Genomic DNA, 20,528 nt, shown 5'->3' on the forward strand with positions numbered 1-20,528 from the left:
GCTATCTTAACACTAGCATCACTTAGCAGTATTTCTACTCCAAGCTTAAATAAAACATTAGTGCAGTGGATAAAAACAACTCAAATATGCCTTCAGTCATGCTAAAAATCAAGTTTCACTAATCAAGTTTTGCTTTTATTTACAAAGACAGAAATTTGCAACAAACCAGACATATCTCATAATAAATTATTTAAGAAGGGTTAAATCCTGAGATAGCAAAGTTATTGCTTCACTGAAGTTTCATAAATTGCCAACAGGCATTTTTGTATTTTTGGCTCTCAGTATGAATTCTTCACACAGCATTATTTCAAAGCTTTAAATCAGGCAAAACACAAAAATCAAAACTGAGGAAGACAGTAAATACCAGTGCAGCTTTAGTTAACTAGCTGTGTATCAGCTAGAGTACAGTACAAGACATTCACTGAGATTCAAGACACAACAGTTTTAGTTCATAACTCTGATTTTCAAATCACTAATAGCACTTTTAAATAATATAGGGATTGCAGTTTCAGATCACATACAATCAAGTGAGTGATGATTAATGCATGTTAATATAGAAACCAACTGGTTTTTAGATAGTGATGGCCTGTTCATTATGATTACAGTAATTAAACCTCTTACCCTAGTCCACGAGTGAGATGACAATCTTTGTGAATGTCCCTTGCAACAAATGAAACTGGTTGTTGCCACTATCATGCACAACTACAGAACAATCTGAAGGAAAAATATCCAACTGGAGAGTTGTTATCCATCCAAGCTCACACAAATTACCCATCACATAGTTTTTTTCATGTGCCCTGCAAACTTATCAGTACTATCATGTTTTTTCTTGAAATAAAGATGCATGCAAAAAATCTGCTTTGCATGACATTAGGCAATACTCATGCAATGAACAAAACACTGTAAAATCTGTAGTGTGGTATTGATGTAGTCAAATGTTTTATATATAAGTTTGGAAAAAGACAGGAAGTTTCTTCAGATACACAGAGTTCTTTAAATTTCAGAAATTACCATTAATTATTAATGACTAAAAAAATGCAAAAACCTGGCAAGTATAAAAAAAGAGGTCAATAGCTTCTTATTTCAAAGCTTGTCAATTAAAATTAGAAGATACTCTGAATCACTCATAGTCATTTATAAAAACCCATCCTGTGAAAATAAGAGCAATTCAGAAATATTAGACATCTTTTTAAGATTACTCTTTTAGATATTTTTCCTTATGGAAAGCAAACCTTATTTTAAGAAACAGTTAAAGGTATTAGCAAAGCGTGATACTGTCACACTATCAAAAGTCTCTCCAGAGGAGATACAAAAATTAGCCAATTCTAATAAATTGGAAGGTAACTTGAAATTTAGAGTAGATAAATTATAAGACATCCACATAAAGGAGTGACGCTCTTACATATGAGAGAGCAAGTCACCTGCTCATGTGCTGAGACTGAAAGATCCTAATACAAACAAAAAACACAAGACGATAATTAGGTCAATCTTACCCACTCAGGATGTAACAGTGAAGAGACAGAAAAAATGGTAGGAACTAAGTTTTTTAACAGAAACATGTAATTTGGATGGATGGATGGATGGATGGATGGATGGATGGATGGATGGATGGATGGATGGATGGATGGATAGACAGACAGATACCACATTCTATCATAGGATTGATTTTTCTGCATTATGCATTTGCTAAGGACTGGGAATGCAACCTGCACAAGCACCTTAGCTTTCAGTGACTTCATCCATGACAAAGGTAATGTTTAGGCCTTTGCCACCTCTGTCGCCACAGCAAGGGAACAAGCATCTTTTAGCTGAAGATCTGGCTTGAATAGGACGGATAGGATTGGAAGGTGGTACTCCACATATATGTGAAGTACACTTATATTTCACATAGCATCAAAATAATTCCATGAAGCCTTTCCACTACAACTGCCACCAAGTGCAGTTTTCATTTTAAAAAACCCACTAGCCAAACTGTCAGTGGAAGAACAAAAGTGAATTGCATTCACATTGACACAAGTACCATTATATCCCCAAGAAAGCAGTAGTCTTTAAATAGTCAAACTGCCAAAGAAACACCATTTGTTGCTGAAGTACTTTAAATTCTTGTTGAAGTCTCTGGCATCTTGTTAGAAAGTGCTTGCCACAACTGTATTCTCTGTCAGAGATAACCCTACCAGCCCTGCAGCATTACTGTCAAAAGACAAAAAGGTCGTAAGTGCAGGACCAACCAGAAGAAAACGTCCAGTTTGGAAACCTCTCCAGTAAGGCATAGAGTTGAGGTGACTTTTGATCTTCCCCAAAAAAATAATGTGCTGCTATGGCAAGGGAGACTATTCCATCAGAACGCTTTTCCGGGGCCTGAAAGCGAGAAAAGGACAACACAGCCTTTATGATTGTTTATGGCTTTTAAATGTAAGATCAATCCAGATGCACTTTTCTACAGGCAGTATCTATGCAACAAACTTCATCCTGCAGTTCTTTGTCCTCTATGTTAAAATACTTCCTATCTTTAACATATCAGTCTGATTACATGACAAGTTCAATTTGAAATGAACTGGCAACTAGATATTTAGATCACAGTGTCTCTGACATGTGACACAACTTTCAAGTGCTCCAACTTCAATGTTTGTATCTGTCTGTTTTGCTGACAAATCAAGATATGGACTCCAACACACCATTTATGCTGATCCTTCTACAGTGAATCCTGAGGATGTACAGCCTTCTCTGCACAGCTTTGCCACTATCAACCTTGCAAAGTTTGTCACACTCGAGACTCATGTCTGCCTTTACAGAGTATCCTCAGAGGATTATTTGGCAAGTGTTTAGACTGCCTGATGCAGGAAGGAAAAAGGGACTTCCTGAACTTTCAAAGACTATTGTAATATTTACTCAATGACTAAGACACTGTTAAACCTATATACACTGTTAAACCTATAGTATGGATATGCAAAAAGTTACTGATTGGCAAGTTAAGAGGTGGGTAGACAACTGATAAATCCCACTGTAACAAATGCCAGAAGCCTTCACTTCCAAGTGAAAATAATGTAAAAGAAAATTTAGGAAACACAGCTTTTACAACTCTCTCCAGCTTCAAAGAGGTAAATTTTCCACTAAGGACTCTTCGTAATTTCCCAAAACTAAGCAAACAAGTTACATGGAAAGGAAACTATTCATAAGAGGAAAAAACAACCCTGAAGTAACAGTAGTAAAGATAAAACTTCAAAAACTGTAAGGGTAAGACTGGAGAAATTCAAACTTACGACCTAAGACCATGGAGACCAGGAAAATATTCTCCCCTTAGTTGTTGGGCAAGTTAGTGGACTACTCTTTGAAAATCTATGCAACCTGACACATAAAGAAGACATACTAAAGGGGGGACACTAGAATTAAGGTCTATCAAATAAAGTGAAGCTTCAGGAAGCCATTATGACGTTTTTCACAAAGGAATGCAGCAATGGCGACAGGAGGGCAGACCAAGGCATCAGAGGGTTTCCAGCAGCCACGTACTCACCTTCAGCTCTACCCAGAAGTGCCAGGGTGCAGCCTGCAGCCCGTGGGAGTAAAACACAAAGTAGTCCCCTCCTACGCTAGCAACCGGTGTGCCATCTCCAAGAGACCAGCTGGACAGAGCCACCCCTTCATGTGGCCGAAGGTACAGAGACATGTGACTTGGGCCTGCAGGGATGGAGATATGGGTCTGGGTGTATCAGCACGTAGGGGCAGAACAACTACCTACATAATAGTATGTTACCTGTGTGTTACTACTCATGTCTTCCAAAACATGATACAACTGTCTTCTCTACAGAAGCAGCTTCAATTTTTTCTAAGCATCGAGATAAAGGAGATGATGATGTAGCAGAGGAATATAAGACTATATATAAATATAATACAGTCCTGTAGTGTGCATATATATGTTTGTGTGTATGTGTGTGTATATACACACTATATATAGTAATATAGAGTTATAAAATGGACTTCTAGAAAGGACCTGCTGTAAAACAATCAAGACTTACTCACGCAAGGTCATCAGTTCCAGAAATAAGAACTGCTAACACAACACCCACAGGTTCCAGTGTGTTAGGAAGCTGAATTAATTCACGTTAATCTCACAAAGCTCACTGTCTTGGAAATGGCACTAAAACCTGCAGGACTGCAGTCAAAGCCTCATCTATTATGGGCATAAAAATAAATACAAATCATAGACCAGAAGCTTCAGTCACTCACCAGACACTTCAAAACTTAACCTCACAGAGTTCAAGGGCATCAGCTCCTTGGACAGAACTTTAAATTGAATGGGGTTTCTTGGTAAAATTTCTGGAGCAGGAAGATACCAGTTTTTCCTGTGGAGAAAAGTTTCAAGTTATTCTCAGTGCAACACCCTGAGGTACTAAATAGGTACTAGAAACCAAGAAGCTTCTGTGTAGTATAGCTGCCTGTGCTGCTACTAAATTAAATATACCAAAGCTATTGATTCTAGCAGAAGGCAGACAAAATCAGCAGCTTAAACCATCCTTAAATATTTAAGGATGTATTAATAGAAAGACAGTAACCAGTGTGTTTACTCATTACCTTCCTCTACCTGAATTTATAAAACAATCAATCAAGAATATTTGCACCTTTAAACTGCTACACTTCTGCTCACGAGATTCTTGGGGTATGAGAACTAGTCACAGTAGCTGGTTTTCTTCTGTGGAGACCTGGTACTCTAGACATCCTCTGCTGTCAGCTGGGGTGAAGGGGGCAAGAAGGGAGGAGACATACATACTCCTATTGTGAACTGTCCTTCAGAAGGCCTCCCCTTCATCTTTTTCTCCATTGGTGCTTACATCCATTTTCCACCAGTCAACTTCTACAGCTCCTGCAGCAGACCCAGCAATCTCTGCCAAAGACTCTGTCAGAAGACACTGCACCTTAGCAGAAATTTGCCTTCTGAAGAGGAAGAATTATTTATTTTTAGACTGAGATTAGCCCTGCTTTTTCTTGCCTTGCTTTTTCTTCCCTTACACAAGTGAGATTGCATAAACAAGCGATATGCTTTGCAGTTAAGTGCTCAAGTGAAGCAGAGTTCACACCAACCGGAACATGAAATGCACAGGCAGAATCCAAGGAAGGCCACAGAAGGGAGCCTGCTCCTCACATGGAGTTCTAATAGTGTCATTAATTTCAGGTACATGGGGAGTTATGTGAGATATTCCATTATAATCAAATCCATTAATCCATATACCAGAGTCACTTTTAACCACATTTCCATCTAGATCATGAAATCTTCTGCTTGTGTGCTGGAAGAGAAAAAAACACAAAAGCAATATGATGGAGCCTGCAGCATTTGCAAGAGTCAGAGGTAACTCTGAAATATCCTCCATGTCAGTCCTTAAGGTCTACTGCATTTTAAATACGCACTGAACATGTATCAAAGTATTTGAATATGAATACAAGAAATACTTATATCAAAAACATACCATGAAAACACATTCAGACGATGACTCTGACTGTATTAGCTCACCTCCCATGTCTTTTTAAATTACCACTGTTCACTCCCACTTAAAACCCCCTAAAATACCCTGCTCTTCTAACACAAATGAACAGAACACTTAGACTGCACAAGTGAAACTTAGCAGCAATTCTTTCAAATCCAGGATTAATCATTACAGCTTTTAAATCAAGCAAGAAAGGAAAGGTTACTTTTTCCTGGGGTGGAAGAAGTGGGGGAAGTTAAGCTTTGAAAAAACGAAACACTCTTGCAACCAACAGAGGCAATAGGACATGGAAAGCTTTACTTACCTGGAGAAAGACTCGCTTAGGTTTTGGATTAGCTGCATCTGAACTGTAAGGAAAGAAGATTCCACTGCAAACGAGAATGAGAGTGACTACAAACACAGTAGTTAAAGTTACTAGCGTCGTTTTTGTACTTTTGACAAGGTAGATGAAGTTAACCTAGAGAATAAAAAAAAATCCAACTCAGTTATAAAACTGCAACCCTAAGAAATAAGACACTACTTGTATAACTCTAAAATTCAGTTACGGAACTGAAAGTACATTAAAAAAAATAGTTGCAAATATCACCTGACACAAGATACTTCTTTGTAAACTCTGTACTTAAAAAACAAGAAAAAAAGTGAGTACTTCCTAGAGCTTTAAAAAATTTCCTATTTTTAAAACACCTGCCAACAAAAAATACCCAAACTAGAACCATCTCAGGTTCTATGGCAGCAGAAAAAAAACTCAAATCTGAGAATGCTTTTTGAAGTGTCATGTATGTATTGTTCAGCCATGAACTCCATCTAAAATGAATGCCTGCTCAAAATTCACCATCACATTTCATATTTTACACCAATCTTTACTACATCATCATATAGCAATGTAAGCCCTGTTTCAATGACTAACATAAAATGTGGAATCTTTGGCCTTTTTTTTAAGAACTTTCCTGTAAGATTTAAGATATTGTCTAATTTTCATTAACTTCTAGTATTAATTAAGAAAAATTTCTTATTCTAAACTCTAGAGAAAGTTTAAAGGTTTTAAACAACATTTACAAATTCTACTTACAAAATATGATGACAGTATCATAGTGAAGATCACAATAAATCCTGCCAATACCATATCTGGTGGAATTTCTGAGCCACTTCGTCCCATGACAGGTGTAAACATTTCAAATACCGTCCAGCTAAGATACAGCATATACAGATAAGGAACAAACATCCCCAGCATGTACATCACAATAAACTTCATTGTGGCACCTACAGGGGACAGAAAAAAGACAAAAAGAAGTAAAAGCTCAAAAGGATACAAATACAAAGCTTTACTGATATATCCATATACTGCCACAAGGCCCAGGTCCTCATCCCTGACACGGATATAGAAAGGAATTCTCATTTTTTATAGCAAATACCAATGTGACGTTCAAAACCACCACAAAACTAATCTTGTCTTACAAAAAAAAAAACCTAAACAGGTATTCTGTCCCATACATTCTTTAAATACTACATTATTTTTAAAAAACCTTTATGTTCCATCAAAGTATCTGATCACTTTTTAATAAACCCACATATTGTTTTATTAGCCTGAGACACAGGATGTTTTTCAGTGTATTTTTTTAAAAAAAGCTTCTCATGTCTTAAAACTGTGTTTAGTTCAAGAACACCTTTTCTCATTACAAAATTGTGACACAGTTAGTTTGACTACTCAAATTCAATATTTGGAATTTCTTTTGCTTAAATAGCAGAGTAGGAGCAAAGGTTTTGAAATACAACCTCCGCCTCTCAAAACTCGTACCTTTTTGGTGGAATTCCTTGTGGATCATCAGTTTAGTGAGTAAAGGAAATGCTACCCATAATGTACAAATGAATGCTGAACAAAGGCCCATCTGAGTCATCACAGCTAATGCTATAGACCAAATCATCAATGAGGCATCAAAAAACATATCTCCCAGGTACTGCTCATTCATATTCTGTAACATAAAAAGCAAATACACTTCATCATTGAGGACATTCCATGGATCCCACCTCATCAGAACACACACAAAAAAATCCTTATTTCTTGTATATAATTGTTTTCCTTGGGAAATTTCCTGATGACAATTTTGAGAAGCATCACCTCACCATTTTCTTACCATTTAGAGTTACCCAGGAGAGTACACTTTTTTTATTAGTTTTTTTAAAACCTGCTGACAAAGCTTGAAAAAGAAATTACCTTGGCTGGGGCAGAAGAAGGAAGGGAATGTAAAAATGACAATACAAGGAATACACAAGGTTAGTGTTTCAAATACACAGGCAAAGAGGGCTTTTTAATAAAAAACATAATAGCATAGCAAAAAAAAGGTTACATAGTACTTCCATGTGAAAAAGTTATCTACATCTCCTGAGGATCTAAACTTGCTTTGGAACAGCAGCTGTTAATAGACTTCTTACACGAGCACTATTATTAGTGCAGAAATAAACTGGTGCCTTTACAGGTCACACCACGAGGTGTCACTTCAGAAGCCTGATTTTTAAAATATGTTATTTGTTTTGAATAAAAGACATGCATAGGTGAGATAACACCAGATATGTTTCAATAAAATTAAAAAAAAAAAAAAAAAAAAAAAAAAAAAAAAAAAAAAAAAAAAAAAAAAAAAAAAAAAAAAAAAAAAAAAAAAAAAAAAAAAAAAAAAAAAAAAAAAAAAAAAAAAAAAAAAAAAAAAAAAAAAAAAAAAAAAAAAAAAAAAAAAAAAAAAAAAAAAAAAAGAAGGAGGCTTAACCATCAAAACTGTGGTTTGTTCTGCTTTTGGGGAGAGGGTTTGGTTTGTTTTTTTTTAGGTTCATGGGCAGTACTACAGTGTTTGCCGTGTAAGATTCTTAATTGGAAAACCTGCTAGTAGCAAGAACGCTTGCATGAACAATGGTTATCTGAAAGCACCTAGTTCGGTTTTGTGGTGAGAAAAAAAAAAAAAAGGAGGGGGGTGAAGAAACATATGAGTTGCCAAACCTATTTCAAAACACAAAGCTTATTAATTCCCAAGTTGCTGAGCCATGAACAGGTACTGCCTCTGACAGCCAAGGAAGAGATAGGATTCCAAAACTTTTATGCAACTCTAAGTAAAAAACAAGTTACAGAGGCAGCATAAACTGTGCAGTGTATTGCAAGCTACAGCATGCAAGGCTTGTGAGTTAGAGATGGCCTCTGAGTGAAAGAACATTTAAGTAGACATGTAGATTCTGTAATTATCAAGAACACTGAAAGGTATCAAAAATATTCTTCAGCTCTTCCTCCAGTCTCTTATCACTGAAATGATGACAAGGAAGGTGCAGATAGAGCAAGAAACTATACCTTATACTGTATTCCACTAGGTTTTTGGTTTTTTGTGAAGTATCTTCTAAGGTCAAGGCTGCCTTAAATCACAAAGTTCTTACCTCTCTGATTTAGCAGAGCAATCCCTATGTTTAGATGAAGCAATTTTTATAGTGACATTTTAAATGCTCAAAATTTTTTCCATCTTTTTTATCAGTGCAAAAAATAATCCTTCAACAGATTAAATATTACATTGCCCTTCAATACTAACAGCAAAGTCAAGCCTACCTTATAGAAGAACTTCTTGGCCAGCATATGCACAAGAATAAGCTTGGCTGCAGCTGCACTGCCATAGAGAGACACAGAAACATAGAAATGGGTGTACCAAGAAAGAGCCCGTCCAATGACAGAGACAAACACAGCCACAATAAGCACGGCCACCAGAGTGCAGACCCAACTCGTCAGTGTCAAGCCAAATGCAGTAAATAATTTCTTCAGGTTATGAATAGCTATGAAGAAGAAAAAAAAAGTTTGATTCAGCAGTCATGTATTCTACTGCAGACTATCATCAAATTTTTAATTACCCCATGGTATAATTGCTTTAATGAGTTAAAGAAAACTGCATGAGGAGTTCACTCTGAAGACTTCTCAATAGCATGGTCTAAACCTCTTAGTCTACTTCTTTGCATGTCTTCCCCATTGCAAGATTTATTTCCATAATATTGGTGTATTTCGCAGATTGCTGTGTTCCTGATAGTAAAAATATTACTAGGGAGTCAGTGGAACCACTCTACCATTTTTAAGTCTCAAAATCAACAAAAACAATTGAAAAACTGGAGTTGCTTTTCTTGAAACTTTTTCTTGCTCCAAAAATGTTTTCTGGATTTTGAGGGGGAGGTGGTGTCAGTGTGTTTTGGTTTGATTTTTTTGTTTTTAAACAGGTATGTTCCTGCACATATCTGAAAAGGTCTAATTAGAAGATTTAGGTTGGTTTACAAACTTTATTAAGCTTTGTTGTCATCTTCCCCATTTGTTGTTCTCTTATTTATTCCTGCCTATGGACAGGTGTTAAAGAAACATGATTCTGAAGCCATATTTGAACTAACAAAACAAAAATAGATACTAAGTAATTTCTTTTCAATTTTCAGATCTTTAAAAGATTTAATTTTAATCTTCATGAAATGATAAGACACCAAATCATGATTAATGAATAATAAATATCTAGGCCTGTCATATGCTTTCATCACCATAATTATTCACAGTTGACAGATTTAAACACATAGCAACTCCTGTGGCATGCTGCACGGCTAGAATTTATTTCTGAAGCTTGTCTAAAAAGATGCCATAATGGCCTGAATGCTTTTCCATCTACACTTTTTATCTACTAATTGCTATTCATTAAAGAGTAATGTGATTGTTTTTTTAAAAAAAACTGGACTTACCCCTGGTTTTTGACTGTAATACTTTTTTGCTTAAATAAATAAAAGCAATTGCTGCTGTAATATAGTTCATGATTGTGCCAATGCGAGCAGGATAAGCCAGGACAAACAAACCAAGTATATCAAAGAACACAACATTTCCATGTCGATACTCGAAAGACTTCGACAACTTTTCTGATGTTGCTAGGTATTTTAGGACAGCTAGAATATTGTCACCTATTAAAAGAACAGATACACAACATAATTGCATCAGGGTTTGTAAATTAGCATACAGCATTTTTTTAATGGAACTGTTCTTAAAAACTGTATAGAAATATTTTTAACAAAGACATATACAACTCATTATTCTCAAAGTGGTATCTGATAATACACATGGCATAGTATTTTCATGAGTATATACAGTTGTCACTAAAATGAGGATATTTGGGAAGCTTCATGCACTTAAACCATTGCAATTAAATCAGGTATTCTGCTCATAGGTACTTCTTCAGTTCTGATATTTAGCACTGGACTTTAAGGCTAACCCAGAGAAGAATTTATAGTTTCCTAATCTTCCTCCTCTTCTCGTTGTCTCTAAGTGACACCTCCACATTTCAATGACTGTGAGTTACCTGCCTGTCTTTCACTGCATGTCCGTAAGGTAGAAGACAAGGTGGCTATTTTCCTTTGTAGCCTACAGGCACTAATCACCTTTTCATTTCCCACAGCACAGCCAAAACACGTTATCAAATTACAACAATTGTTCTCAACTTTCATTTTGATTTTAGTTGACCTTTAAAAGAACTGAAATGTCTTTTTTTTTTTCCTTTGTAATCTGCACTATGTTTAGCAGAAGATGTTCTAGATAACCATCATGAGCAGTAAAATCATCTTCTGAACAGGAATTCAGAAGTGTTACTTTCTGTCTTGTAGCTGCATTGTTGAAAGGAAGTGTTTAAAACTCTTTTTCATGCTGATCATTCTAAGCTGGCTCCTATATGAGCTTGAAGAGGGAATGGTGAAAATCCTGGAGGTATTTAGGACTGTTAGCTTTTCCAGGGAAATTAAAAAGTCCTACTGTTATTTTCTTTACTGCAATCTGTCAAAACCCCATCAATGAGCACAAACTGTTGTAGAGAATAAATCCTGTTTACTCAGTCTGTGTGCTACCATGTAAGTCTGACCGAGATCCATTCTAAAGAAGAAACTTCTGATGGCAGATCAGTTTCTATGTCACCAACTTAGCCATAAGCTTCTGATGAGAAATATAACCAATAAGAAGGCTTAGTGAGAGAAAAGGAACACAGAATGGTGAACAACCAGGTATCAATGGCTAGATGACAACTGATTTGAAAGTAATCATGAAATCTAATTAACATCACTGGACGTTGATAAAGTTTATCTTCCCAAGTAGACCATGTATATTTCCTTTGTATTTAAAAGACATATATTCAGTTAATTCTTTGTTCTTTAGAACATGTCCAACATGTACTACATGTGTCATTAAAATTATTAACTTCTTGTGATAGCAGTCTTACAGCAAAATGACAAAGCAACTACAACACAACTCTTAGGTAAATTACTGAATTCTTAAAATACCAACCTGCTCTCTGAATGGAATCTGTTAAAATTCTGTCTGATGTGTCATACTTTGTATGATAAATGTAGCCATTTTCAATAAAAGCCAAATCTATTCCTACAGAAAGAGAAAATGCATTTTTAAACTTATGTAATTCTAAACTCCCCAAAAAACCAAGTGAAAGTCTCACATACATTTCACAGAAAATGTTGTTCTACTTTGTAGCACAGTCATTAAAGAAACAAAATAGTCTTATTTGTGAAAGGAATACTAACTGAGATTCTGAATGTATTATAAAGAGAACAGCTCCAAAACATTTTAAAGTATCTATCCTTTCTACTGTACCAATTTGCATGATATCTGTACACAACTGGAGAACCACCTGAAAACTCCAAACCGTCTCAGCTTCAGAAAAGATGTACAAGATGCTTTCCAAATATTTACTTGCAAAACTTCAATAAAAATCTACGCTTAAAAGTAATAAAAAGCAGCATTGGAACTATAGAAACACCTTCTCAAAATATGTGTTCTTTCTACTTCTAATGTGTTAACAGGTTTTCAGAGAGCCAGTCTGAAAACTCCTATTTTGGAAGTCCATTTAATTTGTTCAATTGAACAAAAACATTTCCCAAAAGCCAAAGGTTATTCTGCTAAATTAGTCATACATTCACTATATCCCGATTGCCTCCTCAGCTGCACATGCAAAAAGCTACTACCTGCAATCTCAATCCTCACAATTTTGCAGAGGTTTGACAAATTAGATCTCAAATCTACTAGTGGACAAAGAGGAACCAACTAGCTCTTTAACTCAATTATTTAATTTTTATTTCTTTGGAGAAAAAAAAAAAAAAAAAGGTCAGTGAGAATTCATTTACCATCCAGGTATCACTCTGAACAAATACAGAACACATTGTACAAAATCATCTACTTTATTTCCAGGCTGGAAGCAAGCATACTTTAGAAGAGCTTAGAATAGGCCAGAACAACTGTTTTATTCTAACAATCAATTCAGCAATACCACTTTTCCCAAAAGTGACAATCTGTCCCAGACAACAAGGACTTTACAGAAGTTTACAGTCCTTTGAGTTGTGTTCACGTGTCACATTGTGTGAACATTTCACATTTTTCCCCCACTGGTCACTCCCTGCAGAATGGACAGTAAACTGAAAACAGATTAGCAAAATTAAAAAACTTCTGACCAGTGCTTGATTATTAAAAAAAACCACAAAAAACCAACAAACCCCCAAATCCAAGAGTAACAGAAATGCATTAATGACTAAATCACTATCTTTAAACAAGATGATTTTCATTTTCCATTAGATACAGACATGTCACTCCTACAAGCAGGCTACTAGCATCATGTACCAAAATATTTCAATACAGAATATTTAACAGGGTGTTGTTGATTCCTGAAGTATTTTCCTGATTTTCAGGAAACTTATCTACCACGCAGTTTTTTTCCGGAAAACACCAGTCTTCAAGAAACATCCCTAGCAAACAGTATGAAAAACTAAATCTAAAAGCTCTTGCCTTAGGAAAAAAGCAGGAAAATTTGCTCCCAGACAAACCAAATTTGAGGACCTTCACATAGTGAACCACAGAACATTATCCTTTTGATAAGCTTAATGTGCATTGACATCTTTAACGATAACATACCTGGAACATTGCCAAAATCCCTGTAGATACGGAAGTCTGTATCTGCTGGGATAATACCACTCTGAAATATTTCCTGTGCCACCACAGAGGCAAAGGGATGTTTGGCTGCAACTACATATGCTTGTACCAACCAAGGGTTCTCAGGTCCTAACAAAAGATGAGCAGAAAGTTCACAGCTAATACTTTTTGAACCTCAGTTAAGATATGCATCTTCATGGTAACAAATACAGAACGCAAAGGAACTCGCTGAAGTTGTTAAGCTGTTGCCCCACAGGGTATATAATAAGTACATTCATGTTGGTTGAGTGACTCACACTTGAGAAAATACACTTGTGGAGAAAGAAACAAGCCACCATTGCCTTGTGTGTTTAGTAGCAGAGCAGGTAAGCCATCTCCCAAAACAGAACTTCTTTCTCTCGAAGATGTCACAACCTTTAGCTGAGCTTCCAATTCATCATGTATGTATCACACATCAATATCATTATTTAAAAAAAAGTCTCTGTCTTAAAGCACGAAGTACAAAGAAACAACTAAGCACCTCTGGGAGTACAGGAAAGCCTGCAGTCTGACCAGGACAGGGCATAAGTTTAACTGTAGCCTACAAAACACAGTTTTGCTGCTTCCTGAGCAGCAGATAGAGTTCTAATAGCAACATCTCCCTGCAAAGATTTTGAAAGAACTGCTGTGAAAAATAAATAGAGCATATGAAAGTATGAGTATGTAAGATACATGTGGCATCCAAATGTTTTCCTCCTTGTTCCCTTGACATAAAAGGGAAACACAACTTCTGTTACTCTGTTCTACACAAGCTTCTCACCTATGAGGCAACTTCTGTGGCAGTTCTTTAGCCCTTAAGTATCTAAAGACTGAGAGCAATTTAGCTGCTGCACAGGGTTGGGAAAAAGGCATGAGGTTCTCCTATCTTTTGCTGATGACAGTTTCAATACTCCTTCAAGTCTGCATTGTTTATTATCAAATTATCCTTATGTAGAAAGTGGACACAATGCAAGCTCATACCTGTTTGAAAAACAAGTTCTTTTCCTCCTACACCTGCTGCCTCCAGGTTAATAAAAGCTCTGATTGATTTGGCCCACTCATGTTGTGTAATGAAGCCATGACTAGCCTTGATGGGAAAACAAAAAAAAAAATAGGTCAAATATCTACCAGAACCGATTAAACATTATTTTCCATCACTTAAGATTGGATATGACTGAGACATAACTCAAGATTTGACAAGGCAGACAACACAAGCAAATGCAGAAAATCCAAGTCTTCTAATTAAATTAATATAGACAACATTCTTAATCTAACTGTACTTTTCCCTTTGAAATCATACACATTTTCCTGAGAATGTTAAGACTGTTATTAACTAATATTTCAATAGACTAAACACAAGCCTTATCGGCAGTTACTCTTTTCTTTGTTAAGAGTTTTAATACATAGCTTTTATGTATAATTTAAAATTCTGACATATTCTCACCTGCAAAATATTTTCTTCTGCACCATTAAATAAGAATATGACAGCATGCTGCAGGGACTCCGGTGATTTTGAAAGTGTGTTAAGTATTTCAAGCATCACTGCACAGCTAACAGCATCATCACTGGCACCTTAAAATAATCACCAAAATAGTAAGGCTTAAAACAAACAGACTTGCATCAAAAACAAGAGAAGATAAAAGCTTTATGCTATTTCAGTCACTTAATCTAACTGCAGTATAATTATATCAAGTTCTGTGTATTTTCTGGTAGTGCTTGTATCCTGTGTTTATACTAGTTGAAAGTAACAGCAGAAAGAAAAACAATGTTCAGAAGTTGAGCAAGTGAAGTTCAAAATATCAGATCCAATGCTACTGTTGAAGAAAAGTAGACTAATCAGGTTACTGGATAGCGAGCAAAGTGATTGTTACTTATTTTCCTAAGAAAAATATGAATAAACAAGAATGTAATTTTCACTAACAGGATACTCAAACTTTAAAAAATAAACATTCCCACACAAGTCACCCTAAAGCATTCTACACTGTTATAATGCATTCAAGTAAGAGGACAAAACCTCAAAGTAACATAAAGCCAAGATTTCAAAATAGAGCTAAGGAAATACAAGAATGTACAACTTTAAAAATCTCCTTAAGTTATACGTGATAATAAAGGATTTTCATGACCAGATGCTTTTCACCACCCTTCTTTCTTTGCAGAAACCCCCTTCACTCTAAGCTCAGTAGTCTGTTCTCTGTGAGTTCCTTATCTAACACTACTCTAGACTTACTCTCTCACACATATGCAAGCCCTGCCAGTTTTTTTTAAACTTGATTCAGGATTCATCTTTTAGCCAAAGTCTCCCATTTTTCCTCTTCCCTCACTTTGGTGCAAGCTGTAGCACCCCTCTACCCCACTCTAATAAATAAAATTTGGGGGAAAACAGAGAAATTAAACCTCATTCCTTCAGGCCTGGGTTGCATATATGATGCTGGCATGCTCTGAGATGATGACAATGGTGTGGTCAGGCCTCAGCATGCTAATAGGGCACACTCGTTAGCTGCTAAAAATGTCCAATTTACACATTAAAAAAGGCAAAAGAAAGCAAAAAAAGCACCTTCAACAAAGCTTGTAAAAACTTAAAACACCTTTGCCCCTTATCTGAAAAGGGCATATTCCTGATAAAAACATAAATCTCAGTTAAATTTTAGCCTGAGCTTATTGCATGGATTAAAAAAATTCAGAATCTTTCCAATACACCATTCTCTATTTCTCAGAAATTAATGCCTTGTTCTGCCAAAAGCTTTCCAAAAAGACTCCCATCCAAATACCTTGTATAAAGCCCTGGTTATCATGAATTTTCCCTAATTCCACAGAATATTCTCAGTTGGAGGAGACCTATATATTGCTACCCAAGTTTATCAGTAGTCTGCTCTTAGTAGAGTTCTTATACCTAACACACTGTATTGAAAACTTGGCTGAGAAGTGAGTATAGTTTCCAGTGAGATTAACCATTTACCTGCTTCAGTGTGAAGATAAGAAAAATAAAAGTTGCTGGCTTCAACAGACATACCAATTTATGTCTGATAGGAACAGCCATGTAGCCATAGACTATTACACAAACTGGTGGAGAAATATCATCTCCAAATATTTTGTATATAGCGAAACTGACAGGAGGTTAAAACAGGTTTTATGGCAAAAATCAGCAACTTGGGAAAACCACATCATCAATTACATCTGGAATGATAATTTCAAGGATGTTTCTGTCTTCAGGTTTATTAGAAAAGAAACAAATAGACCATATAGACTGAAAATCAGTACCATTAGAACAAAGACATGTTTTAGGACTTTACAGTTATATTTTTCCTTCTCAAGGAACACAAGCTTTCTAATACCAATGGTTTACTGAGTTTTGCTTCACCCACTTTGTATGCAGTAGATTATATTGCATTATCTGATTTTCAAATATATTATTAACCGACCATTAAGTAATGCTAATTCTGGTTAAAAATACACAGTTTTGGTAATGAAAAATGGCCTCTAAACAAATAACTGAGAGAAATACAAAAGACTAGAAAGCAAATAGAAAACAACAGAATACCTTGCTTAGGTTATGTGCAAGGGACACAGAAAGAAAATCAAAGACAGAGCAGCTCCTCACTGATGCAAAGGGCTAGGCTGCTTTGTGATTAAGGGCAAGCACACAGGCTGGTTCCTAGCTCCTCCACAGATTTCTTATATCCTATACAAACCAGTAATATTTTTTGGCACTTTCATGCAAGGTTGGTGAAGTACTTTACTGTCTAAGTAACTGTCAAGAAAATAATTGATGTAGACATAATCCTGTCTTACAACCCATAGGAATGGACACACATTTTACATAGGGCATGAATTTAAAGGTCGTTTTCAATAATCACAGTATTATACTTGTGAAATATTTTTTCCAAGTCCCAGTGGACATATATAGACCATATGTATAGCAATTAGCGTCTCTGCAGTTCCTAAATCACAGAGCATCTATAATAATCGTGCAATTATTAAGCTTAATTTGGAAATGCATGTCACCCAAATGTGGTTGAGGAGAAAGAGAAGTTCTGTATATTATTTGTTGAGAGAAAAATGCAGGAGGAGAACAGCAAATGCTTTGTTTCTCTAGCTGATACTCAACTGTTTTCTCACTAACAAAGACTACTCACATGTGCTAAAGCGCAGAAGGTTTACACCCCAAAAATAAAATATTGTGTGAGGTATAAATTAAGAAACCCCAGTAAAAGTTGCACTGTTGATGAGTGAGATCTGTGGGTGTTTTTCAACTGTAATAACAGTCACACATGCGTGGCTGAGTGTTACAACAAATCTCTGCAGTCTTTAGATCTCTACCTTTCTGGCACTGCTAAAAGCACGAATGTACAAAGCTGGCTACACTCTTGCTGAAATAATTATTCAACAGGATTATAATTTGTAATAATGTAGAGGAAGGAGAGTAAGAGGATGCAACAGTGACAGTGAAACCAGGAGCAAGAGACATACACACTACCAAGGCAACAGTACCCTAACCTTTGATCACTACAATCTTTAGAGGCAGAAGCTTTGAATGCAAAAAGAAAAGGAAAAAAATTGGCATAGCTTAAGCATATCAGACAAAAAATCTGAGATACCAGCAGTGGGAGGGGAAAACACAGACTTTTTAGTGGGGGGTGGAAAGAGTCACTGGCACAAAGCATCATGTGAAAGGAAAGACAGGATTAGATCCGTACAGAAGTATGAAAAGACCTGAATGACAGGTGGAAGCAGCACATGAACTACATGCATAAGCAGAGAAATCTAAATACAGCATCTCTAATTTGCTGCCTACCAGAAAGTGAGAGTGAAACCCTGAGTTTAACAGGATCAACCTGTCACTCTAAACAATTAGTCTCACTGAGATCAAGTAGACCAGTTGACACATGCAGTATTCTAATACAGCCACCTGGTGTGAGAAAACCACAAGCCAAGCTCTGAGGCTCATGTAACACATGGAAATGCACAATGAACACATGGACCTACCCGGGGTATTTGGTACAGAATCAAAGTGGCAATTGGATAATACTGCATGCTCAGCTCCACTTCGAGGTTCCAGCTTCACTATGACATTGGTTATGTTTGCATAGTAACTAGTAAAACCTCCTAAAAAGTCAATGCTGAAGGAGCCTGTGGGCCTCTGTATGTCTACAAATATCTTGTGAGCATCTGTGCTTTCTCTTGCTATTCCCCTAATTTGTTCTAAGAGGTAGTTAACTGCAACAACTTCATTTTCTGGACTTCCAACTGTTCTGGGCCCAATTGCTGTTATGTTGTCAAGGTACTCCCTGAAAGACACAAATTAAAAATTCAGCATCAACAAGTTCAACATTTAGTAACGTTATCTTAAACTGTAACTTAACTACAACTGTAGCATTTTTGTACACTGTTCTATTTCAAAACTCAAGCAGAAGAGACTAAAGTCAATTAGACAGTAACTAGCCAAGATGTGAAGGATTACATGTATGGGCATATAGGACTGATCTTTACTCAAGGCTCCTTATCTTATCTATCATGTTATTAAACCAAATTATTTGTTTTCTAGTTGAACATATCAATCCAAAAAGAAACAAAAGGCTAAATGAGAAGTCAAAGACTTTAGCGTGGTTCCGCATATGCATACATGCCCTTCCCCGAATGCCCGAACAAGCACGTTTTTGTCAAGACTTACATTTGACATAAATATTCTAATTCTGAAATTACAGTGTTAGAAAGTTTTACTCTTCCCGACCTCTCCGTGACACAATAACTAAAGATCTGCAAAGAAGCTTTCCCAGAAACCGGGCACTATCCAAGTCGAGCAGAACTAAAGTATGGGGGTCCCGCGACTTCACCAGCCCCCGCCAGCACCTTTACGGGGGCTGAAGCCTCCACGCTCTCTGTACCCTTCTGCGAGCGCTCAAGCGAGCTCCGCACTCTCCCTCGGGCAGGGCACGACACGACCACCCGGACAGGGACCCGCCCTGGCCCCGCCGTCCTCTCTCCCTCCCTCCCGCCGGCGGCCCCGCCGTACCTGGCGCGGGCAGCGCTAAAGTCGCGGGGCCCGGCGGCGGCGGGCGGGCTGCTCAGGAGCTGCCGGTGCGACACCTGCGCCAGCGCCCGGAGCGCCAGCAGGTACAGCAGCACCAGCGGCGCACCCCGCGCCTCGGGCAGCGGCAGCAGCGGCCGCCGCCGCGGCCCGCCCCGCTTCTTGCCGCCCGCGCTACGCTCCCCGTCCTCCCGCGGCGGCGGCTGGCGGCGGTCGCGCTGCGCGGCCGTGGCGCGGAGCCGCCATACGGCCGTGTCCCCGCTGCGCTCCATGGCCGCTCTGCCCGCCGCGCAGCCGCGCCGAACGGGCACGCCACGGGGTCAAACCTGGCCCGGCCCCCGCCCGGCCCGGCCCGGCCCGGCGGGGCAGCCCCCGCGCTCACGTAGGTGCGGGGCGGTGCTACCTCCCGCCCTGCCGCCCGGACGGGGCCCGCAGTGGCGCTGGCTTCGCCGTGCGGGCGGGGCTGCCGCTGCGTCACACAGCAACGGGTTGGGCCAGGCTGGAAGGGAGCGGAGTGGGTCGCCTGCTCCAACCTCCCTGCTCAAGGAGGGTCATCCCGGACCACGTGGCGCAGGATTGTCTCCAGGGAGTTCTGGAACATCTCCGATGGAGGGAGATTCCACAACCTGTCTGGGCAATGTGTTCCAGTGCACACTCACCGACAAAGTAAAGAAGTTCTTCCTCATATTCAGGTGGAACTTCCTGTGCATCAGTTTCTGCCCATTGCCTCTTGTCTTATTGCTTGGCGCCACTGAGAAGAGACTGGAGCCAGCCTCTTGACACTCTCCCTTCAGAGAGTTACAGTAATTGACGACGTCCCCTCTCAGCCATCTCTTCTCAAGGGTGAACTGGCCCAGCTCCCTCAGCCTTTCCTGGTGAGAGAGATGTTCAGTCCTTCAATCATCCTTGTCGTTCTCCACTGGACCCACTCCCAGAGCTTCACATCTCATTCTGAGGAGCTCAGATCTTGACACAGCCAGTGTAACCTGGGCCTGTGTCCAGTGACACACCACAGCTGAGAAGCCCTCAGTGGCAGTCGCCTATGGAG

General features: G+C 38.1%; 1 protein-coding gene across 1 annotated transcript; it reads right to left on the reverse strand.

Moving 5' to 3' along the window:
* Positions 1-1,599: 1,599 nt before the first annotated feature.
* ERMP1 (endoplasmic reticulum metallopeptidase 1) lies at positions 1,600-19,752 on the reverse strand. Its single transcript, XM_027881044.1, has 15 exons — positions 19,466-19,752; positions 18,439-18,740; positions 14,900-15,027; positions 14,437-14,542; positions 13,420-13,566; positions 11,788-11,880; positions 10,209-10,421; positions 9,055-9,275; positions 7,273-7,447; positions 6,547-6,737; positions 5,782-5,934; positions 5,077-5,279; positions 4,225-4,340; positions 3,512-3,675; positions 1,600-2,358 (listed from the first exon to the last, which is right to left on the reverse strand). The coding sequence occupies exons 1-15, from the start codon at positions 19,750-19,752 to the stop codon at positions 2,194-2,196; spliced, it is 2,664 nt and encodes an 887-aa protein (XP_027736845.1). The 3' UTR covers positions 1,600-2,193.
* Positions 19,753-20,528: the final 776 nt, after the last annotated feature.

The sequence above is a fragment of the Empidonax traillii genome, unplaced genomic scaffold (genome assembly GCF_003031625.1).
Source record: "Empidonax traillii isolate 1590-97213 ecotype Southwest subspecies unplaced genomic scaffold, ASM303162v1 scaffold83:size2986645, whole genome shotgun sequence".
In the NCBI taxonomy this organism is placed as follows: domain Eukaryota; kingdom Metazoa; phylum Chordata; class Aves; order Passeriformes; family Tyrannidae; genus Empidonax; species Empidonax traillii.

Coding starts and splice junctions, on each gene's coding strand:
- ERMP1 (XM_027881044.1), bottom strand. CDS start 19,752: ATGGAGCGCAGCGGGGACACGGCCGTATGGCGGCTCCGCGCCACGGCC. Junction 13,567..14,436: donor AGAACTTGTTTTTCAAACAG/GTATGAGCTTGC, acceptor ATCTTTTGTTAG/GACCTGAGAACCCTTGGTTG. Junction 6,738..7,272: donor CAAGGAATTCCACCAAAAAG/GTACGAGTTTTG, acceptor TGTCCCCTGTAG/GTGCCACAATGAAGTTTATT.